We start from the raw sequence: 23,411 nt of genomic DNA, 5'->3' as shown, positions 1-23,411 counted from the left end.
TAAATGTTAAATGTACTGAACATGTATGGTTACATCTTGCTGTTTTTCAATAAAGCAGATATAAAATAAATACATGTTTAATGTATTTTTTAAAAATAAAGTCTTTGTCGCTGGCGTCGGGCAGAATCATCATATCTCCACAAACATCACTTTTCAGAAGATCCCAAAAACATTGCTAATAATATCAAGCAATTTTCCATTTTTTTTATATTGTCAATAATTTGTTAAATATAACAACCACACGTGTGGACAGACCAACAGTATGTATAGATTTGTGAAAAAAAAATATTAAATTCAGCAAATTGTGAAATAGGAGATTTTGACTTGACACCAGTGATATTTTATTATTATTTCATCAAATAAGATGAATGAATTAAAAAAACAACAATGTGACCAATTTTAAGAAACAACCACCAAATTAACTCAACATATATTACACTGTTGATACTGTAAAAGCTTGGTTGGGCGGATTAAAGAACCAACGGCTGAATGTGGCCCAGGGGCAAGGGAAGTAACCAGATTTTTTTCTGTGGGGTGGCCAGGGTGCCACAATACCTCAGTGAGAGGTTGTCAGACATGTGTGCGTACGTGAATCATTCTTTATCATACCATCCACAGTCAGGGTTTCATGAAATAAAACGCACATATATCCAGAACAATGTCCATCACATTCATAATCAAGCAAGAACAAGTCAAAGTAAAAAAGCAACGTTTTGATGAGTTTAATTTACTATATAATGCCATTTTCTTTGCCGTTGCTTTATTTTTGTGTACTAGTATGTATTTTGTGTATCTCATAGTCTACTTCTAGCTCATGAGCTATTCACTAGCGAACAGCCAGTCAGAGTGATCAATTGTCATCGACAGCCGACGCCATTTTGCATACTGCAATCAATGGCACATTCATTCAAATCATATCTAAAAAGCACAGTCCTCAGTAAAGGCCCACATACCAAAGGCACAACCCACCACGACCAAAATCTCTTATGAAATGATGGTGACACGTGCTTTAGGGTGGCCCGACATCATTCGATAGGCCAGGTGCACAGGTTCAGTCAAGTTAGCTTCAAATGTGTACACGAGGGTCTTGCCATTGGTGGGGCTGATGTGATAGAAGCTCAACGTGCGGCTTCTGAAGCTCAGCCTGATCTCGAGCCTGCACGACACCGTGGTCCTCTTGAGCGGCACGTTGCGACCCCTCTCGAAGGCTGTCAGCAAGTTGTCGAACCACATCAGGCACCAGGAGCTCCGGTTGCTTTCCAGCGCCGAAGAAACCCCGCTGCGCTCCAGTTTCCCGCTTTGGCACAAGCCCACGATCCACGGAGCGCCATCAAGCTCCACCTCCCAGCGGTGGTTGCCTTTGGAGAAGCTCTGGGAGCTGAGGACTTGGAAGAAGTTGGCGAATCTCTGTGGGGAAGGCGGGTATGGCTGCTTGGCAGCGCTGAACGTCACAGTCTTCAAGTCCTCTGAGAGGATGAGGTTAGGATGAGCTGTCCCGATGTCAAAGGACACCTCAGACGGGTTGAGGGCATTGCGAAGGGAGCGCTGGATGACGCCGAGACTTGCCCTGAGCTCGCCATTCATGTGCTCCAACTTGGGAAAGACTCGATCCGGGTCGACTTTTGGATTTCCGCGGTCCTGAGTTTCTCCGATGGGTTTGCCCATCATCTCCACAATGTGCGGTTGCATGGCTCGAAGGTCTTCTGCAAACGTGGCCTCGTCTCCCTCTGTCAGGAGTGACTCCGCTCTGAGCAAAACTTGTCTCAGCTGCTTGGTGAGGCAGGTAAACTTACCGACTCTGCGGCTCACGCTGGCCTCGCCCGGAGCGAGCTCATCATTCAGAAGCTGCATCACCTCAACGCTATACTTCCGCACGACATCATTGAGCTGGCACAGATGTTCCGATGCCTTTCCTCTCAGCTGCTTATTAGCCGCCATCAGCCTCGCTTCCTGTTCCTTCTCTTTCCTCAGCACATCCTCTGCCGTCTCCAACTGGACGGCCAGGTCTGTGACTTGAGATGCCAGTCCAAACTTAGTCAAGTGAAACTTTTTGGATGTCAAGTGATTTCCCTCTCGGACTGGGATCTGTTTAGCTACAACTAAGTGGCTTTTTGTTTTGCATTCATCCTCAACCGCAGCACATGCAGGCAGCTGGACTTTACCCGTTGCGGCTTTGTACGACTCGACGATACTGCACATTTTGGAACAGGTCACCATCGCTTGGCTCCCCTGGTAGTCTTTCTGGCATTCAGGGCAGCAATGACGGTCCAGCCCTTCTCCCAGAGTTTGAATGCAGACGTGGCAGAAGATATGACCGCAGGGCAGCGACACGGGCTCCGAGTAGAGTTGCAAGCAGATGGGGCAGCAGAGATCTAAAGCTAAGGCATCAGCGAGATTTAAAATGGGGCTGTTTGTCAGAGAAGACATGTTGACAGACCCTACAGGACAGATGCGGAAAAGAATGATTTAACTCTGACCTTCGACAGCCCCTCCTACTCCGTGCTATCTCTGCTGTTACCATTTGCAGGTAGTCAGTGTTGGCAGGAACCAGGAGTTGGGGGCAGGGTAGTCTGTTTATATCACCTGTTACAAGCCCACTGAAGCCATAAAAGCAGGGATGGGCAAGTTGTTGTGCTGAAGGGCCACATTTGATTTTTAAAATGGACAGTTGGATGACATGTCATTAGTAGATGAGTTTAGAAAAAAAAGTAAAATAGTTCATTTTTTTATAATAAAAACAATCAATCATCTTATTTGGACCGATTAGAATACATTTTGTCATTTAATAAAATTAAAATAAAATTGTTGAATGTACATTTGAATTATTTTTATTTTGAACAAATGAATTCGAAATAAATGACTAAAAAAAATCCAAAAATGAATAAATACATTTTAATTAATCAATATAAGAGGGGGGAAAACGCTAATTCAATGCAATAAATGGCATGTGTACCCTGTTTACCATACCAAAAATAAATACATTTAAGTGAACTTTGAATGGGTCAATCAACGCGAAGTTTCTGGATTAGGTTTCGTTTTCCACGTAATCACAATTCAAATGTACAGTCACATAACGAGTAATCCAAACTTCCTTGATTAAATCAATAGTTTGGCAAATCTCATCATTTTAGACACTAATAGTAGTTATCCTTGCAATTTAAATTCGCTGGTGGCAAAAGTCGTATGCCCTGGTTTGGATTTAGTTCCTTCTGCGGCGACACGAGTGCAGGTCGCGCCAAACCTAAACCCCCCCCCCCCCACCTTACCTTAACAACCCCACTAGTGATAAAATGTATTTAAAATATAGAAATAACCCAAACTCTTGCCAAGACTCTTACTCACTGAGAGAAGCCGTGCAGTCGTCGCGTCAAGTGTTTCACGACGAAATTAGGTTGAGGTCACTAAACTCTTGACACACGCCACCTGGTGCTCAGATTCGTTTGATTCAAGCTTGCAAGTGTGTGCACTCTCATAAAACATGAGGAAAAAATGAAGATAAATAGGAATCATCACCAATTCGCATTAAAACAGATATATTTATTTGAAATGCATCCATATCTGTACATGCATTTAATTTTTAAAACAGCGCATTTAACCACCACTGTATTCCACCTTTCTATCATGAAAAGTATGCACATGAAAATAAATATAAGTGTCATTAAACAATCTTAAAAACCATTGCAGTTTAGCTCACTCCTATAAAAGAATCTCCCTCATTCACAGTGTACAAACATTTCGAAACGTGGTAGTGCAGTTGCAAAAGGAAGAAATGTGCCATTTGTTAGCATGGTGCGTTTTTTCTATCAGTCATTCTGGATTAAATTTTGTCAAATCGATCATTTCCAGCATAACTAACCAGCCATGCATTATATAGGCTTAATGAGGAATTCTCATACCTAAATTATGTAGTACCATGTCTATTATAAAAGAATTAAAAAACTAACATTAAATAACTACATTTTAGAAGTCAAAACACATCAAGTATACAACTCCACATCCATGCATGCAGTTATAAAATAAAATCTACTCAACAGGAATGTCATGTCACTGCTTTGTGCTTCAAATGGTCCCATCACACAAAATAAAGCAATAGTCGCGACAATTTGGCTTTAGCATCATCTTTGGCCCATGCTTTGAGCTGATATGTGTGACGCTGTTAGAGGTCCCATGCACAAATAACTGGAATGAATGTCAACGCAACTAATAAAAATAAAGGCAATATATTACTTGAAAATGTGCATATTTAGGATTAACATTGGACTGATTGTAGGCCATGTTCTATTTGAACAAGAGTCAGTCTGAGTAGTGTCATTAATGCTTTGCCCTGACGTCATTCAGGTTCCACTTAATGGGGAATGTTGCTAGTTAATAAAGCATCTCAAGAACACCACAGTGAACACTATCAAAGGCAGTTATTAGGCATGCTGGGACAAAATGTGTTGCAACACATTGCTGTGAATATTAAGGCAGACAATGGTTGTGTATTTTGGCAGAGGATAAGGATGGTGTGTCTACAGTAGTGTGTTGAGGTCCACTTCTGGCAGTGGCTCCTTCCAATAGGTGACGCTGCTGAACTCGGGGCACACGAAAGCAGAAGAGCCGCTATCGTCGAGCTCGGGGAAGAAATGCTCCACCAGCTCACCGAGGTGGCTGTAACTACACCACACAAGAAGAGTGATCAGGGATGGATGCTTGGAAGCGTTTCATTCGAACGCGGTGGGAAAAGACAAAAAAACTTACGAGGATTTGTTTCCTTTGGTCATCTCTTGGATCAGCTCTCCTTTTGGATTGACAGTAAATATCCTGGTGTTGCGCACCCCCACCTGTGTGTAGGCGAAAGCATCCTGCACAAACAATGGACAACTATTCAGTATTACTTTACTAATCTACCATACTTCCTTAAATTGTGGCCTTCTGGCAAAAAATAGACCACTGGATCGACGGAATGCAAGGACGAGGACGGACGGGGTCGGAGCACGATCATTTTCATGAAAAAGGATGGAGGGACGAGGACGGAAGAGTACCCAATGCATATCAATGAGCGTCAATTTTATGCTATTCGTGGGTCAACCAGTCCCAATCCCCGCAAATAGAACGTGATAATGTTTTATAGAAATGCATTTTCAATAAATAAACAAATGTCTGCTTTGATTCCACTAGCCGCCTACTTCAAATTTTTTCCCCACAAATCTTTATGAATTAACAGCACAACTGTGACACTAGCGGACCTCGATTACAATATTCATGCTTCTGACGACTAAGAGAGAACGTGCAGGGGTGCATACGTTGGTCCTGTTGCCAAAGGCGGCGTAGAAGGGCTGCCTCTTGGGGTTGAATAAATCCCTGATGTCACTGAGACAGGCGATTTTAAACACTTCTGGCTTCTTCTCAATCACCTCCCTGTAGAATGGACAACAGACAATTCATGAGCAGTTAGCTGGAGTGAGTATCTTCCAGTGGCGCAACAACTTTGGCATGCTGGACTAACAACTGAAAAATGTTATCCATCCATTTCTTTTTTTTTTTTTTTTTTAATAGCGTTTGTTCCCATTAGGGTCGTGGGTGAGCTGGAGCCCATCCCAGCTGACATTGGGCAAAAGGCGGGGTGCACCCTTGACTGGTCACCACATATAGACAAACAACCATTCACACTCACATTCACAGCTTTGGATTTAGAGACTTCCATTAACTCAATATGCATGTTTTTGGAATGTGGGAGGAAGCCGCAGTACCTGGGGGAAAACCTACGCAAGCATAGGGATAGCATGGACTCAAAACCTGAATCTCAGAACTGTGGAGGGCATGCATGCTTAACCACTTCCGACCATACGGCCCAAGAATGCCACATATGGCAAAATTGCCTCCATGCGTTTTCTATGCTGCCTAGTGGATAGAGAATGTTTGGACCTGTGCAGTGCGGAAAAGAGGCTGCTTGGGGCCAGCAGCACTGGGCCTTTTGGAAGAACAGTGCCTTTGTCGTTGACCCACTGCAGGTAGTTCTTCGTGATGGCGGCCATGCCTATAGCCCGCGCAGAACAATACAGGAACTTGTAGCCATTTCTGCAATGGCAGAAACAGTCATTTAGACAAGTATGCAAACACAGTATCTGTCTGTTATTCACAAAAACAGTTGACCCACTGGTGAATTTTGTGGTAGAGTTTGGCAATGTCTTTGTGCGTCCAATCTTTGCCAAACTGAGGCAGGATGTGTCCCAGAGCATCAGACCTGATGGAAAATCAAGCTTCTTTAAGCATTCTAGTGTATGAAGTTGTTTTGAGTCAGACCAATTTGAACTATAACACAAGGTATGACAGCTGTATTTACTTAGTGATTGTGCCGTCTATGTCTGATATGACGATGCGATCGTCCCAGTTCCACAAATAGATGGCGGCCTCACAGCGACAGGTGCCCTGGTACTGAGTGGTCACACTAAATATCACCTTGTTGGCTCCTTCACGCAGATTCAAGTTCTCCTGGTTATAAAGTAGAGGCACAAAGGTAGTTAGGTAGATAGTCGAAAGAGCAGTCGCACATAATTTACTTTAGGGGGACATACAGGGTGAAGACACCAAGGAACTGTTTTAGATTGTGGAAAAAAAAATGCACATCTCCTTTACAGTGTGTCTACTTACTATCTGTTCAGATGTCAGACGAAGTGATTTGCGGTACATCTGTGTGAGACACTGAGTGGTGCGAAGTGTTTCTGTTGACATGCTGGAAGTGAGGATGGCTTTTTTACCAAGCCCTGCCACTGCATCTCCATTTGCATCATCCAATGTGGCTCTGAGGAAAAAACACACACACCTGCATCAAAAATTGTTGGGTGTGTGTGTGTGGTTTAACTGCTCTACATATTGAATGATATTTCAAATACATTTCTCCTGTCCTATAACTAAATTGGGCAGTAAAAAATATTAGAAAATCTGAGAGTGCAAATCTACAGCACTGTGAATTATAAAGTGAATCACTGACAGGTAACTCTCTGACGAATGAATTGAGCACTGTAAAAACAGATCTTGCATTAGATGTTATTGTTGCACCCAACGTATCCACTGAGGGTAAAATGTAGGCTCAGTTGGATTCCAAAATATGATGCATCACTTTTAATAATATCAATTATTAAACGCTAGCATGTTTGTTTTTTTTCCATAAATAAACCTACATGACTGTGCTGGGATCCCCACACTGTATTTCCTGGTCATCTTTCTTCGAGGGCTCTTGCTGAAACACCAAGAGGAGACATCTTCAGTAAACGTGCTATCGGCAGTGGCCTCCAACTGGATCGGTCAACGTGTAACCACAATTACAGCAACCTGGTTGTTGTCCATGTCTCGTCTCCTCCAGGAGAACCACCAGCGTCCCGACTTTTTGGGCATTTTGTCCTTAACTAGGCTCTGAACAGTACTCTATGGACAGAGGACACAATACCAACACATCAATTTGTTCACACCGAGTTAATTGCGTGTTGTTATGACACATTGTTAAAGAGCTCAGTCGTGAGCTTCATTAACTAAGGCTAATTTATACACTGCCTGCTGTTTTGTTTAAATGGCACAGAAACAGGATGGGGGAACTTAATCCTCCTGTCCAAAACTCTTGCCCTCTGAGGCAGCTAAGAGCGGTGACGGAGGCAGGGCATTTTATGAGTAAAGGTGAATGTCACAATACTGGGACAGGGGTGTCTAACACTCACTTCTCTCACCCCGTTGTGTTCAAAGCAATTGAAAGCTCTTACAGCTGCAGCAATCCCTCTTTGCTGCGGTGGAAAAGCCAACAGACGACTGTCAGGATCGCGCCAAAGGCCGATGTGGGAAAATGTGGGATCTCAGCGTAACAGAGGATTAAGTCAGGATTATTCTAAAAACAACAACAAACCTTGGGTAAATTCTTCTGGAAAGCTGTCATCGACAAGACCATTGGAGCAGCCACTGCCCAGTTATAATAGCTGTTAAACATGGGCAAGAACTTCAATGCAATAGAAGTAAATACATTTCATTGAATTTCATTGATGACGAAAAGACTTACTTGGAGTTGATACATATCACTAGGCTAGGGTCATCAATGATTCCTGGATTGTTGACAAAGTCCTGGTAGGACACAGAGTGCTCGAGAAACTTCTCTGGACAAACAGCAAAACACAGATGTGACACTTTCCTTCATGCATGGGCTGAATAGTGATGCCCAGATCGCACAAAATCACACTTACCTTTGGTGATTTGGCTGGTGTCGCCCACGTGTCCACAGAGGGACATGCTGACCTCTGCGGCGTAGGACGCAGAATCTGACAAGTATTCCGTACCACTGTCCAGCGCGCCCATAGACTGCGGTGACTGACTTGCTGAGCCAGAGCCTTGCTCGACAACAGGAGGGGAGCAACTATCCGTTTCACTGCAGAGATACCGCGAGAAAACCACAAAAGCTTAGTGAGAACATGCAAACACCACACAAGAAGGCCAGAGCGGAGATTTCAACACCAAATCCAAACATTACACCCACTTCAAGAATTTAATGGGACCCAATCTTCAATGTATGGCAATGATTCTGTCTTCAAAAAAATAATAATGCTCACCCATGACTGACACTAGTAACATTTATAGTAATAATACGAAACAATTGTTCATTTTCATAGTTTACATAGATCAAAAAAAGCTCAGCAACAATAATAAACCCACCTGTACCTGTATTGCTAATGTCTTCCTGACCATGTCAGCCATAAATGTGTATTATTACCTCGGCCAAGGGGAAGATCCAGTTCCAACATGCAAACTCCACACGGTAAGGTCAGACCCGAGATTCGAGCCAAGAACCTCAGAACTGTGAGGCAGACGTGCTAAACATTAGATCACGCTACTGCCCATTTTCAGAATACTATGAAACAAAATGATGCATTATTGTTTGTGAGCACTTTGAATTTTTTAGAATAACTTGACGTATGCACGTCCCACGCTGTATATGACTAATAGACGCGATGTCTTCGGGGGCAACTCCAAAAGCTGCGTCAACCTTTGTTGAGATGGCTAGTCTTTTGGATTTTCTTTTTCGTCAAGGAGTTTAACAAACGTTTTTAGAGAATTTAAGTCTGCTCTGTCCCTACTCTTTGTGCTTCCATATTGGGACAAGTAGTCGAACTGAGCAGCGGTGTTGTAAAAATCTTGTGATCTGTGGGCCCACCAAAGGTAGAAGCAGGTATCCCAAACTGGATGTGGAACAGCCTTATTAGTGCTGAGTTATGATGTAATTCTCCATCAAAGGTACCAACAGTGTCGTGAAAAAGTATTTCCTGATTATTATTATTATTATTATTTTGTTTACCCTTAATAAATAAAACTATCATTTAGGAATGGCATTTTATATGTAGGGTTGGTTTTATGAGATTAAAAGTCACTTGATGGTCTGAAACATTCAAGTTTGATAAAAACACAAAATAAAAAATAAAAAATCAGGGATAGGAAAATACTGTTTCACGACACTATATACACACATCGCGCTTTAGTCTTCTTACCTCTTCGGGAAGTAGAGTGCTGCAACCTCAGGGTCAAGTGAAGTCAGATCATCCAGGTAAATGCCTGTTGGTCCCAGATGATGATTACGTCTGGCTACAAAAGTGAATGCATGAACTTGTCAACACACGCTAGTGAGATCCCGACTGAATTCAAGATTAGCAAAACCACACACAAGATTGACGCTCACCCTTCTTTTTGTCTTGTTGCTCCTGTTGGCAAGATATCTCGGCGCAGTTTCCCAACTCCTCAGCAGCTGTCCAGCTGTCTTTGGCTTCAGCTCTCGGAGAAGTAAAGTCCGCCATTTCAAATCTGCCATCTTCCCCTCCTTCGGCGCTTGGATCGATCCCACTGTCGCCCTCATTGAGGGGGGCGCTACCAGTGCAGCTTTGTTCCCTGTGTTCAGTTTGCTGCATTTTGGAGGATTCTGCATTAACTACGCTTTCGTTGTCTGCTGTGTTTGTTTCGACCGACGTGCGTTTAGTTGGCTGACTATTATCGTCATTTTGGCCTTCAGATGCTTCACTCGTGCCACAAACTTGGCCAATAACTGTAAGGTCTTCGTGGTCAAAGACTTCAGAGTCATCCCTCTTTGTTGCTGCACCAGACTTTGGCAGGTCGCTATGGCGTGAACCGGTAAAGTGTTCATTAAAAGTGAGGGGCATCGTTTGTAAGGCGTATGTACTCAGGTCCAGAGACTGAGTCCTGGGTTGTGGCCTGACCACAGTAACCCGGCTCACTCTGCTACAGTTGTTCACGGGCTCATTAGCCATGTCAAAGGAATCTTGCCTCTGGATGGTGCGAAAATGAGAAGAGTCAGACTGCTGGAGATCCACTGACGATCTCTCCGATTGACGTGGCTGTAAAAGGGAAAGCAGACAGAGGGAGCTTTACGTTGAAAGTCTCATATGTAGGGTCGTTGCACGGCAGAGTTGCGTTTGAGTCCTTACATACCGTCGGAAAACCACCCCAGTTCCATTGCATCAGCACCCCAGAGGACTCGTGGTTTTTAACCACAAGCTCAGAGTCACTCTTAGGAGAGGATGGGCGGCTGTCAAAAACACTGCGGGGATAAGGAGAAATAAGTGTCACTGCTTGTCAGTATCAGTCACACACACACGAGGTGATGACTTTCCCACTTTTCTACAGGGGACTGGTCTCCATCCGAGTGTCGATGAGTATCTGTGCCCCCCAGCTCCTTCTCAGTTGGCTCCTCGGACAGCGAGTAGTACACAGACTTACTTGAACACACAAACAAAGCGCAGTGACGTCAGCTAGAACAAACATTACACTATACGGTAGGGTTGGACCGTGCAATTTTCAGGCAAGTAGTGAATATGAAGTGGATTCATGTGAGGTGGAGGATTGGTAACATTTTAAGGCAAAAACATGCTTTTAGGTCTTAGGCAATATCATGACAGCATTTTTTTTTTTTTACCAAATAATTCCCTCAAGTCTAAATATCAACACAAATGGCCCAAGTAAATATATATATATATAAAGGGGAAGATTCCATGGGCATGCAGATATAATAAATCTTGTTGCACTGTATATTTATTTGTCTGTCCATTTGTTAGGACACTTTCTCAAGACTTTGATTGACAGATGGGACTATTTGCTTTCAGGGGATGGGAATGATTATATCATCACTCGAACCACCAAAAAAAGAAAAAAAAAATATTCACATTTTCATCTGGACTCAAACCACCTCTTAAGCAATTTGAATGAAAATAAATGTTGCATAATCCTGCCAAAGTAACACCTTATATAAAATAATTTACCATTTATTAGGCAATAATGCGGATACCCCAAAATCTTTTTTGTTCACTGACCTGACTTGCAATGATGTGGCATGTTTTTCTTCTGAACTCTCTTGTCCACTATGATCTTTGTCGTACTCCCTATCCTTTTCTTGATCATCTGAAGAGGAAGCGCCCTCTTCTCTCTGGTGACTATCTGAGCGCACACGTTTACGACGACGCCTCTTCCTGCGAGTGCCGGAACCAGAGTGAGAAGATCCATCAATGGTTTCCTCTGTGTCATCGGGGCCGTCAAGAGGAATTGGGGAAGTGCAGAGATGGGCTGGGACTTCAGACTGTACGAAATAAATACATTGATTAAAAACTAGCCTGTAATTAATACCTTAAAGAGGGAATGCAATCAGAATGCCGTGTTGCAATGAAGGGGACTGCATAGAACATATTCTTGGAAAAAAAAACACATTTGGGTTGACTTCCACTTTAAGTCAGAATCTCTAAGGCTGGATTTAACTGGTAGCCAGCTAATCGCAGGACAAATGTAGACAAATGACAATCAACACTCACATTCACGCCTCACATTCATTTTGGACTCTTTATATGAGCTAACATACATGTTTTTGGAATGCGAGAGGAAGACGCATTGAACTGGAGTAGTTGGGAGTATGCGGAGAAAACCCACGGAAAAACCATGGAGAAGATGTAAACGCCACACAGGAAGGCCGAGATTTGAACCCAGAATCTCAGGCATGTGATGTAAATCCAGCCTGGTTATTTGTTTATCTTACCTCCAAGTTTTCATTTTCTTCAACAAAAAAAGCTTCACCGTTGTCCCCTAGTTTCATGTGTAGGTCCACTGTTTCTCCATTTATCTCGATGTCCACCTAGAGAACAACGAAAGGCATCATAGAAACTGTACGTAAAAAAACATTGTCGTGCAAAACGAATGAGGGATGGACTCAACGTACAACTTTCTCCTTGGAGCGGAGCACGCCCAGTTTTCCAAAGCGGACATGAAAGGGGGAACACTGGAACGACCCATCAGGTTGTCGCACTACGATGACATCGATCCCCCCGGTGAGAGTGGCAGGGTTAAGGCCACAGTACAGCTCCTTGACCGTCACGTACACGGTCTCTGCCAACTGGCCCACAATATTCATGGTTTGGGACTAGACACCAAAAACAAGATGGGAGACCAGTATGAACAGAAATAACACACAAAATAACTGCATGTCCTTCATTGACAGTAAAAAGTCATTATAATAACCAATAAGCAAGAAGTCTTTTTAAAAGCCGATGCGTACCTCCAAACGGACGGCAGTCTTTCAATGAATGATACAGCAGAATCTAAACACCCCCAAATTGGTCAAATTTGGAATTGAACCCCAATCTTTTTGATACGTATGCTTCCAAAGTCAAACAAAACGTGAGTTCAAACATCATGCGTTACATCAAATCTTACGAGAATTCAAATTAGTTAGCATCTAAAGGATAACATGAGTTTTGCTTTTTCTTTGGCTTGGCTTGTGATGCCAACATAGAAGAGAGAAAGTGTTATTATAACCATAGAACTAGCAATAGATGAACCTCTTGCAACATAGGAAAAGCCTGATCAGCTCAATATGAATAAAAAACACAAGCTAACCTAAATAACATCTAGCTGAAAGCATAACCTGTGTATTATGTGCATGCTTTACTTTATTTTATTCTTAGTCTACAATAGTTAACTTCTCTTTATACTTATAGGACAGTTAAGAATGTTGAAATGTTGTTTGACACATTGCCTAAGGAGATAGATAATTTATAATGTTAACAGACAGCTTAAGCCGGAAAGTAATTAGTTCACTTTACAACTGCGCCAAAACCAAATGATGCAAAATCAAAAAAAAAAAAAAACAGACAAAAAGAAATCAAGCCAGGTTAGCCAAACCTTACTTGTTTGGCTCCGGATTCATACAGAATGCAATCCGCATTCTACTGAGCAAGCCACAACTTGCTTAAACAAGCTACTGCACAGCTTTGCCAATAAACTCATTTACTGCATTGACAAATTTACTTGTCTTTTCACAGTCCGTCCATTCAATCCCAAGATCATATTTATATTTTTTTCAAACGTTAGGGTAAAAAAGGGTCTGAAAATGTCTGGCCAGTGAATGAGTTAAGGATACCGAAACTTACCGCATCCGCTGTGTTAAGACTGGTATCAGTATTTTCTGTCATTGTAATTCATGACCTGTTGACACGTTTTTTTTTAAAGCCTAAAACTTACCATTGGGGGGGAGTATTTGGATTCGCACTCACAGTAAGTTAATACTATCCAACCACTGTGCCACAGTACATTAGTGTGTCATGAGAGATCATCAGATGCACGGGAAATTACCTACTTAATGCGAAAATTATTTTAGCTATGTTATAGCTTTTCAACCGTGACTCACAGAGACTGAGCTGGTGACGGTGTATTTCTTCGATTCCTGCAACTGCAAGTGTATCAGTTTTGTTTTCAACCAAATCGGCCCAGATTTCACTCCAAGAACATTTTCTGCTTGACTAGTATTGTGTCATATAATTCCAAGTCAAGTGACTCAAGTCTTACCCACAGTGAAGGATGCAGATGCTCTTCAGATTTCTCAAGCAGGCTTTGATTCCTTGACTTTCTCTCTGCCATACCGCAGCACCATTAAAATCTTGCACACATATATCACACACCAGGCCCTGGTTGCCAAGGTAACCCACGTCTATATTATTCATATTACTCATCAGTGCCCAATGATAACTTTTAATTTGCTTGAATCATTCCAAATAACACTCCAGAAAAGTTTATCCCAACCGCTCTACTTGACTCCAATTTGGCCAGCTGCATTGGCAATCTACAGTCCTGTCACATCGCTGATCAATTCCGTGAGTGACGCTGATCTATGAGTTCCGGGCAAAATGAGGCAACAACGATGAGAGAGTCCTAGCACATTCAAACACTCTCGCTTCCTCTCTGTTTCACTTAACGCAGCACACACAGACACCACCCACTGCCCAGTTCGTACTTCCTCACTGTCGCTGCACATGACAGCCAAACCAGCAATTTCTGAGAGGCTTTGACAGGCTATTCAAACCAGGCTGGCATGGAAACACAGTGCATACAACTCATCAGTCAGTCGTCAGTTTCTGGACCTGACTACAGCTCTCCGGCCCCTGAGGGGTGAGACAGCAATAGAGCCGTGGGAATTCTTGGTCCATTGGGGAGGAAGTCAAGCAAATATTAAGGACGTATCATGGACGCTCAAGACCACTTCAAGAAGTAAGACCATCAATATGTAATTTAGACATTTAACTTACCATTGATATTTAACATGATAATGCGATCCACGAGTGCACCTCTATTTGTTGTTAAATGACTGATTTACTTAAAACGATGCTCTACGGAAAGATGATGTGAGAACAGGTCTAAGATGTGTGGTTTGGTCACTTGATGCGGTAGAAAAATTATTTTCTGTTGTGTTTATTTTTGTTGTCGTTCTGTTTAGTTATTTTCTTTGTATTTTTTTTATTTACTGTTGTATTCTTTGCCTAGTTTTTTTTCTTTCCATTTGCTGTTGCTTTTAGGTCTTGGTGTTTTGCTTAGGTATTTGTTTTTGTGTTTTCCCCCCCTATTTGCGGTTGTGTTTAGTTATTTGTTGTTGTGTTTTGCGCTTCAAGGCCACCATACAATACTACTCAGATCAGCTATTTTATTATGAACATCAAGAACAGGATTAGTCCTCTACAGTTATCTAACTTAATTACAACTTCTTATCAAACTTGGTTTTGTTCTCATTAAATACAACACTCACTGATTGCGAGTGGGGTTCCGCTCCCACTGTACGTTTACAACACCAATACTGCTATAAACCAACAAGACGCTCGGATAAAAGTTGTTCAAACTAACCAACAAACTGGCTTGCAGTATTAAGTGATATACTAACAGCACGACACGTCTGTTATTGTAATAATTTAAAAGCACAATTATGATTGGTAAATTACTCCTTACCACATCTTCAAAGCTAGTGGCAACATCAACGGTCGTTTCAACTGTTACAGTACCAAGATAACATTAAGGATTTCGTAACACCGTCACCGTAACCTCTGACAATTTGACTATGTTTAAATGTCGAACATAAAGATCCAGAAAACTGGTTTCACAGAGTTGATTAAAGTGTAAGAAAACTTACCTTTCGGGACGCTTTTCAGTTTGTGAAGGCGTCAGCCATTGTGGATACTTCCGGGTGCACGACGCGTGCACGTGACACCAGCAGCCAATGAACAAACCGGGATGCATTCAGACCCGCCCACGAGTTTGATGTGTCAACTTTGTCAACAAAGCTTCTTTGCTGGAGTTTGGCCTGCTGAATTAGCATAGTACTGTGAAAACAACTTCGAGCTAACACGTTTATACTAGGTCGACATAAAGACCTTACTCACAAACATGTATTATAATTGTCAGCAACATATCACTTTGTTCCTTTGCAGTAGTGCCAGGGCTGTGACTAGACGTGTACTCACCTCGCTATTGTGTTAGCAAGACAGTGAAGTCACGCTTCTTTGTACTGAAGTATGTGACGTTAAAACAGGGTGCATACTTCTTCTTCTTTTTTTTTTTACATTTCTTGTCTTGTCATGTCTTTAAAAAATATATATGAATAGATAAAATAATAAGAGGCTTGGTATTTATTTTTAAAAGTTTGAGAACCACTGGATAATGGATGGATGGATGTACTGTATGCTTCAATAGTTTCAAATTATTAAACTGTTTTATCCAGCAGAGGGTGTTATTGCATTTGTAGAACAATTTAAGCTCTTTCATTGACGTTTTGCAGTACAAGAGCATGCAGTGAACCCCAAATAAAAAAAATGTACCGCACACAAAATTATGTCTTTTTTTAATGTAAAATGTTGTTTAAAAAAAAAAAACTAAGTCTTACCACCCAGTGATTCAACACTGGTGGGATATTTTGCGTTGCACACCACACACAGAGCCAGATAACACACATAACTGCATGCAAGGAGAAATATCAGAATATTATTTGCATATTGCTTTATACAATGTCCAACCAAAAGTAAGCACTGTCACATGATTTGTCGGTATTGAATGTTATACGTGCACTCAAAATGATCGTAAAGTGTTTATTTGCAAAGGTTACGAACTTATATTCGTTGCAATGCGATGAACCAACAAACGTATTATTAATATTATTATTATTATTATTAGTAGTAGTAGTAGTAGTAGTAGTAGTAGTAGTAGTAGTAGTAGTAGTAGTAGTAGTATGTAGTAGTAGTAGTATATTTTTTGGTAGTGCTATATTGAAAGTTTGTTTGTCCAATATACAGTGCAATAGGGGTCTTTCTTTTACATGCTAGTGCGGCACATCTTCAAATCAAATCAATTTTTATTCCTATAGCACCTTTCATACATAAAATGCAACTCAAAGTGCTGTGCAATAAAAACGTCCAAAATACAACATAAAAACGAAATCCGCTCCCTCCATCCCTCCCAACATACACAAAGACATATCCACAAGCACGCCTGCACTCACACACACACACACACACACACACACAAAACACACGCATACACACAACCTGATAAACGATGTTAAAAAAGATCTTAACCATGAAGGGAAGTGTACAGCAATGGCATAAATCAAGCTGTTCCCAACATATTCAAGTCACAGTGGTGGCAAAGCAAAGTGCCTATTTAAGGGAAGTGCTGCTCTTATAACTCACACACTGATGCTCACATTGTGTCTCTGCATCTGCTCACAACACTGCCCCATACTGCACCTCCTCCTCCTAAATATTTAGGCCCCTTTCTCTAAATAAGGCCGCCTTATCGTAGTTCCTGTCATTTCTGCCTACTCCCCCCTACAAACATCTTCGCTTGCGTCTGTGTGGCAGTAGCAAGCTGCAGCCTGTGCATTCTTTTGCCTTGTATGGAGAAATGGCCTGGCCCTGAGATGTCTTTGTACGGGACGGGCCGACCTCGTCATTGGCCGGGACGGGAAGGGGAGGGTCTGATTCTTTAAACAAACTTTTCAGTGGGACTGCCTGCCTCCCTTCCCACTTAGTGCTGTGTCTGGAGCAGTGGACAAAGGGTGTTTGAGGGACTCCCGCATAGTTCTACCTGAAGCCAAGGTGAGAAAGAAAGCTTTTTTTTTTCCCACTGGATCGTACATGAAGTGTTGAGTGCGCTGTGGATTCTGTGGAAATGTGCTGCGAGTGAGGATGTGGTGATTGCAACACAGGGCACCCAGATGGCTTATTTGTTGTATACTGGATGTAGCGGAGTGCACTGTACTGTGTGCGTGGTTGCTCCATTACACAGTGGAATTCCTCTGACCCATTTAGATCTCTTTCGCTCCCTCACCGAGGCTCCACATTTGATGTTTTTGGAACTCCTGACCTTTGAACTCCACTCCACGGTTGGGTGAACAGTAAGGGATGACAGGAAGGCTGTTTAGTCACATCTGCCTTGTGCGAGTGACTGTGCGTGGGTGTTTTTGTGTCAGAGGAGTTGTGCTAGGATTAAGAAGATAAAGGTCAAGAGCAGTCATTCTCAACTGGTGGGTCAGCACCCAAAATTGGGGCCCACATACACAGACGCACGGATTGAGTACACGTCTGCCTCACAGTTCGGATCGCCATGAATTTTGTCATCTACTCCGGCTTCCTCCCTCATTCCCCCCAAAAAAACATGCGGGGTTAGATTTATTGAAAGTAAGTCAGTAAGTACTGTAAAGTCAACTACACTTTAAATGCATACTAGTCATCACAGGTGAAATAATGCAAAAGTATAGGACTGATTTTGTTGTGACCATTAATTATACCCAAATGTGATTTTTTTTTTTTTTAGGCTTGCGCAATTTGGGTAACAGTTTTTGGCAACTATTTAACACGCATTCTTTGTGGTTCTAGAACAAAACCACAATCCTATGGTCCTATATAGAACCAAATGAGAATCAAAATAGTTACTGGATATTATAACTAATATATTATCTAATGAACTTTATGGTGCTATTGCTATAACAAATCATGGGTACGCTATAGAACTAGCACCTTTCTGTTTGTCATTTAAACTGTGATAGTGGCAATATAGTTCTATTCTATTCTAAAAAAAAATGGTCCTACGAACCTGGGAAACTGTAGTACACTCTAGAACCTCTGCAGCACCTTTTTTTTTTTTTTTTTTAAAGTGCAGCATCCCCAAGTGGAATGAGTTTAAAAGAGTCTCATCTAGGGACCAAAAGCAATGATGAACCCAAGCCAAGCCAGGCTGAGCTCTGTTGCCCAGGTCCAAAATAGTTGCGATTGTGTTTGTTGATTCTCCCACTGCGCATAGCTGAAGCTCTCTAAACCGGACTCATTGATCATACTCTGTCCTGAAAACAGTCCTCTACTGTTCCACTACGCCAAAGAGATAACACAATTAAAGGGCCTCAAATTAGACTGTTTACATTGGTGCTACTTCAACTTTCATCGTACACGCACACACAGCCTAGTGATGAAAATCTATGTGGATGAGAGACAGCTTTATCTGATTGTGGAATTTCATGGTTACTTAGGGGATAACTTGGAACGTATGGGTGCTGGTTTATTTCCAGTTTATTCTTGTACTGAGAGCTTGGGAGTAATACAAAAACATCTTTATTTTTAGGAAATATGAACCAAACCAACATATTTGTATGTCTGCATTGGTCGCTTATGTCTTTTTGTCTTACCGTTGTACTTAAGAGTAATGGTAGCATTATGACAGGTTTATTAATGGTTTATTACAGTTTGGTAATACTGAAAACGCTGTCAAAAAACATTACAAACATTAAGTAGTTGTTTTTTTTCATGTACAGTAGATATCATAAATGATATGACAGTGTTTGCTGTCTGAAATAATGGTAGAGAGCAGGAAAGCGAAGGCATAACAGGAAGGGCCTGGCTTGGGCCAAAATGTAGGCCAGTAGTGACTTAACCATTTTGGTATGTGCTTTGATGCCACTAATGCGGTTATTCATTAACATGACAAAGTCATACTGCTGAGATTCTTCGAAATGATGTTTATGAGATAATCATGAGACAATTAGAAAGTGCCAGCAGTCAACCGCGGTTATAGATGGCGAAATGCTTCAGTGCGTTGAACACAATGACAGACTTCATGGTGCACACCCCCGTGGAAAGAGAGTTTGTGACTATAGAGCAGCTGAGATCTATTTATAATCGTTTAAGTGATGTGGCAGGCCCTAAATATATTGTGACGTTGTGCACTTGTTTACCAAAAATGGGCAATCGTTGCTTATTTAGCTAACATAAAATCCAATGATTGTAAAGATTAAGAACCTCTTGTAATCGTCCATATTGTGGCCGTCTTCTTGTTTTGCAACTGGTTGAAATGAAATACAGTCGTGAGGCTCAGGGACGCAAAGAGTGTGATGTCACCCTGGTGTGACTCATCCATTAAAACGGACCTGAAGCATCCTGCACCCTGCAAACCTGAATGATCTCTCTTGGTATCAACAACAATCACAACACACACACACACACACGTCAGAGCTGAATATGAGTGACAGGTCTATTTGTGGGTGCATGTCAAGTTAGCTCCTGTGGAGATGTCATTTTCACACCCATCACTGGAGACAGACTGTGAGAAGATGCGAGAGTGATGATAACCCATGCTGTTAGTGCACTCTGTATTTTCTGAACTCGAGATACAGCCAGGATCCATTTTGGCAAGTATGTTCCTCGTATAGATTACAGTGCTGTACACAAAGTAAAAATCGGAACAAAGTAAAAATGTCAAACAGTCACTGTACTAATAACATAACAATAGTGAGCACGCTACAACACTAAAACAATGCAGAGTTTCATGCGTGAAAGCCAAAGAACAAAAAATGTGTTTTAAGATGCGTTTTAAAAATGGACAGAGAGGGGGCTTGCCAAAAATTAAATTAGTTCACTGTTATGTAACAGACACATTTTAAAGACATCTGCACATAAAAGATGTAGTTGTTGAATTTGACACTTGGGTGGCCAGAGAAATATGTGTACATAAAATATTAAAGGCAAATTTTCCAAAATATGTCCCATTTAAATCAATTTGTGCTCAGGCCCAAGCCCAGCTGCAGCCATGTCGAGCAAGCGCGCCAAGGGGAAGACGACGAAGAAGCGCCCCCAGAGGGCCACCTCCAACGTGTTCGCCATGTTTGACCAGTCTCAGATTCAGGAGTTCAAAGAAGCCTTCAACATGATTGACCAGAACAGGGACGGCTTCATCGACAAGGAGGATCTGCATGACATGCTGGCCTCTTTGGGTACGCCCTCAATTTCATTGGACCACCCTGACTGAATACAAACGATGTAATATTCTCGCCGTCAGGTAAAAACCCGTCCGATGACTACCTGGAGGGCATGATGAGCGAAGCACCGGGACCCATCAACTTCACAATGTTTCTCACCATGTTTGGCGAGAGGCTGAATGGCACCGACCCAGAGGATGTCATTCGCAACGCCTTCGCCTGCTTTGACGAGGAAGGGTCTGGTGAGTTGACATCACATTTGGGTCACTAAAGTCAAATTGGATGCCGGATTTTCGTGAACGGCAGAAATACCCGTGCGGCACGTGGCGTAACTCTGCACAGGGGCAGGTTAGATCTGGTGTTGGGAATTTTGCAGACAAGCACAGACCGGTGGTTCTGAGAAAGTGAGGTCTGCGCCGTTGTGGGAGTGGTAACTACAGACTTGAACCGCGGCCAATCAAAGCTGGTCCTTTCATCCCCTTGAAATGAGGCGTGCTAGTCACACATTGACAGTCTTGGCAAGGAGGAGAGCATGTGATGTGGGTACTTGGAGACCGCCCTCCCGATAGGCGTGTCTAGACCATTTTTAAGGGTGCTGAAGATCCCTTAAATTAAATCCAAGCACCCTGAAAAGTTGAGAGATTTTGTTTAGTTACAGAAATGTCTACATGAACATTAACAATAGATGCATTTTTTTTAGGGGGACAGAGCAAAAATAATAAAGTTCTTTGAAAACAAAAATGACTTTTGACTTTTTTCATATTTGGTGAGATGCTGGTTTACCAAGGATAGCATTTTGTAACCGAACAGGAAGACTGGACCAACTGTCAAACATAGCAGTGACAAAAGTGCAGCTGTACCACCGTTGCTACAACTCCTGGTTGCCCAGCCAGTTGCTGCCAAGCAGTATCTTTTCATCGCTGTTGTCTGTTTCCTTTTCTTCTATTGTTTGCCCATATTGCACCGCTTATTCGGCCAGCAGGTTTTTTTCAAAGGAGTCAAATTTTGAGCTTCTCTGCAAAGCCATTCGTAATGCCAGGGTAACGTTTTTGCCAGCTGGCAAAAATGTAGCATTTCATCAAAATCACCTGTTGACACAGGCTCAGAGTGAAGCTAATTGCATAACTCTCAGGGCTGGGACAATACACTTTTGTCCCAATCCGATATGGATTCTGATACTTATTATAAAAATATATATTTGAAAAAACTGAGGCATGTGTTTCCAATAATAATAATAATAATGTATCAAAAGTATCAATACTTCAATGTATCAATCTTGGTATTGTCGTAAAAAGTATAACGATACAATATTTTTTCCCAGCCCAAGTAATTAGTAATTTTAACTCAATAGCCGCAATTACCCGTATTAATTCAAATCTGTTTGGATTCAGTTACACTTTATGTTATGAAGCTAAGATTACTTTTCAATGATGCAACAGAGCTCTGCTTAATTTGAAAACCAGATAAATTCATTTTGAACGTGGTTTTACTAATCTATGACTACAGCTAATCTCGGATAAAATCACACCTTGATGATTTGTTGATTTAATGATTCGTCCGATGTTCGTATTTCCCCTTTTCCCTCCAAGGTGTCATCCACGAGGACCATCTGAGGGAGTTGCTGACCACCATGGGCGACCGCTTCACAGACGAAGATGTGGACGAGCTCTTCCGCGAGGCGCCCATTGACAAGAAGGGCAACTTCAACTACGCCGAGTTCACCCGCATCCTCAAACACGGCGCCAAAGACAAGGATGACGAGTAGAGCAGGAAGGGGACGCGACCACCCACCGGCCTCTGCACACACACCCCACCGCTCGTCCGTTTCCACGTCCTACTTTTATGAAGTAATACAGTACATGTATCATATCATTTTATAAAGGTTGGGGATGAATTTGCTTTGTGAAATATGTCCTAATGGTCGATCTTGAAGGTTTTCATTAAGTGTAGCTTTGAGATGCTCTTTACATAAAGTATGCAAGCTGAGAGCTGATTGGACAATCAGATGCATTTCCTGCCGCTTAGCTAGCACACTTGCAAAAAGCATTGCAAGCTTCCTCCAGCGTTGGTTTAACTATGTGACATTTAAATGGATCGAGAAATAGATTGCTCGTATTGTTTGATTCCTTTCGGACAAGGGCGGGGAACCACGGGCCATAGAGGTCTGTGAGAGAGAAGCAAGATCTCAAAGAAACTGTTAGAACAAATAAAATGTCTGACCCACATATGGCTATGATATGTAGTAAAAATGAGTAGCATAGTTGTTCACAATTTTAGCAGAGGATAAAAACTTAAAAGGCTCCAAATAGGAAGTTGCCCTCGCCGTTTTGTATGACAATCGAATGTGTGGTGTGCAGTATGTGGACTTGATGGGGTGGGATTTGAAGTTTGTGGTCAACTCCAATTTTACCAGTTGGTTGCGTGTGTTTGGTCAGGATCAGTTATGTGTGTTGTGAAATTGTGAAACCGCAGGGTATAAATTGCTCAGGTGAATAAAGTAGGTTCATCCATGCCTTTTGACCAGAGGAAGTTGTTTTTGCTCTCTTACTAATTATTTTGGTTTAAAACAAACGCAACGTGACGTTTGTGAACCAAGCCAATCGCAGAGGGGGAATCCATAATCGGATTTAAGCGTTGTGTTGTCAGTTGAGTGCAACTTTGTGTCCTTCGTAAGGTTGAAAATAACATTTCCCTGCATTGAAAATGTGGTCGTTCCATTTGGGACCGAGTGGGAGTACTTTGATTGACGGCAGCAAAGCCATCACATTCTTAAAAGACACTTTCCTGAAGTATAAGATTATCTGCTGGCTGGAGCATCTATTTAGCATTAAGATTCATTTAT

General features: G+C 42.0%; 3 protein-coding genes across 8 annotated transcripts; 1 reads left to right on the top strand and 2 right to left on the bottom strand.

Moving 5' to 3' along the window:
- Window positions 1-236: 236 nt before the first annotated feature.
- trim107 (tripartite motif containing 107) lies at window positions 237-3,432 on the bottom strand. 2 transcript variants are annotated; one of them, XM_086040915.1, is made up of 3 exons: window positions 3,343-3,359; window positions 2,519-2,634; window positions 237-2,438 (listed from the first exon to the last, which is right to left on the bottom strand). In XM_086040915.1, the coding sequence occupies exon 3, from the start codon at window positions 2,425-2,427 to the stop codon at window positions 985-987; it is 1,443 nt and encodes a 480-aa protein (XP_085897041.1). In that variant the 5' UTR covers window positions 2,428-2,438; window positions 2,519-2,634; window positions 3,343-3,359; the 3' UTR covers window positions 237-984. The 2 variants fall into 2 exon arrangements, with proteins under 2 accessions (XP_085897041.1, XP_085897040.1); XM_086040914.1 differs by lacking the exon at window positions 2,519-2,634 and having other exon boundaries at window positions 3,343-3,432.
- Window positions 3,433-3,516: 84 nt separating this feature from the next.
- Window positions 3,517-15,760, bottom strand: LOC147142392 (phosphatidate phosphatase LPIN2). Of its 4 annotated transcripts, none has more exons than XM_086039537.1 (21): window positions 15,461-15,760; window positions 12,227-12,427; window positions 12,047-12,142; window positions 11,334-11,596; window positions 10,641-10,742; window positions 10,456-10,564; window positions 9,692-10,361; window positions 9,504-9,597; window positions 8,732-8,815; window positions 8,208-8,389; window positions 8,027-8,120; window positions 7,877-7,946; window positions 7,315-7,407; window positions 7,164-7,222; window positions 6,634-6,784; window positions 6,326-6,474; window positions 6,140-6,226; window positions 5,908-6,060; window positions 5,286-5,400; window positions 4,741-4,844; window positions 3,517-4,656 (listed from the first exon to the last, which is right to left on the bottom strand). In XM_086039537.1, the coding sequence occupies exons 2-21, from the start codon at window positions 12,416-12,418 to the stop codon at window positions 4,512-4,514; spliced, it is 3,012 nt and encodes a 1,003-aa protein (XP_085895663.1). In that variant the 5' UTR covers window positions 12,419-12,427; window positions 15,461-15,760; the 3' UTR covers window positions 3,517-4,511. The 4 variants fall into 4 exon arrangements, with proteins under 4 accessions (XP_085895663.1, XP_085895664.1, XP_085895662.1 ...); XM_086039538.1 differs by lacking the exon at window positions 15,461-15,760 and adding an exon at window positions 15,280-15,430; XM_086039536.1 differs by lacking the exon at window positions 15,461-15,760 and adding an exon at window positions 13,852-14,242.
- myl9b (myosin, light chain 9b, regulatory) lies at window positions 14,407-23,094 on the top strand. 2 transcript variants are annotated; one of them, XM_086039542.1, is made up of 4 exons: window positions 14,407-14,550; window positions 20,381-20,584; window positions 20,650-20,811; window positions 22,159-23,094. In XM_086039542.1, the coding sequence occupies exons 2-4, from the start codon at window positions 20,401-20,403 to the stop codon at window positions 22,332-22,334; spliced, it is 522 nt and encodes a 173-aa protein (XP_085895668.1). In that variant the 5' UTR covers window positions 14,407-14,550; window positions 20,381-20,400; the 3' UTR covers window positions 22,335-23,094. The 2 variants fall into 2 exon arrangements, with proteins under 2 accessions (XP_085895668.1, XP_085895667.1); XM_086039541.1 differs by lacking the exon at window positions 14,407-14,550 and adding an exon at window positions 17,255-17,420.
- The last annotated feature ends 317 nt before the right edge of the window (window positions 23,095-23,411 follow it).

Source organism: Filicampus tigris, chromosome 9, assembly GCF_054856515.1.
Source record: "Filicampus tigris isolate MCC_2025a chromosome 9, RoL_Ftig_1.0, whole genome shotgun sequence".
Taxonomy (NCBI): domain Eukaryota; kingdom Metazoa; phylum Chordata; class Actinopteri; order Syngnathiformes; family Syngnathidae; genus Filicampus; species Filicampus tigris.
This window is presented reverse-complemented; position numbering and strand designations above follow the sequence as displayed.

What these genes read in the sequence shown, in the direction of transcription:
- trim107 (XM_086040914.1), bottom strand. Translation starts at nt 2,427, where the DNA reads ATGTCTTCTCTGACAAACAGCCCCATTTTAAATCTCGCTGATGCCTTA.
- LOC147142392 (XM_086039536.1), bottom strand. Translation starts at nt 13,923, where the DNA reads ATGGCAGAGAGAAAGTCAAGGAATCAAAGCCTGCTTGAGAAATCTGAA. An exon ending in CTCTACCACAAAATTCACCA is followed by an intron (nt 6,061 to 6,139) that starts GTGGGTCAACTG and finishes CTGCCATTGCAG; the next exon opens with AAATGGCTACAAGTTCCTGT. An exon ending in ACCAAAGGAAACAAATCCTC is followed by an intron (nt 4,657 to 4,740) that starts GTAAGTTTTTTT and finishes TGTGTGGTGTAG; the next exon opens with TTACAGCCACCTCGGTGAGC.
- myl9b (XM_086039542.1), top strand. Translation starts at nt 20,401, where the DNA reads ATGTCGAGCAAGCGCGCCAAGGGGAAGACGACGAAGAAGCGCCCCCAG. An exon ending in TGACATGCTGGCCTCTTTGG is followed by an intron (nt 20,585 to 20,649) that starts GTACGCCCTCAA and finishes TCTCGCCGTCAG; the next exon opens with GTAAAAACCCGTCCGATGAC. An exon ending in CTTTGACGAGGAAGGGTCTG is followed by an intron (nt 20,812 to 22,158) that starts GTGAGTTGACAT and finishes TTTCCCTCCAAG; the next exon opens with GTGTCATCCACGAGGACCAT.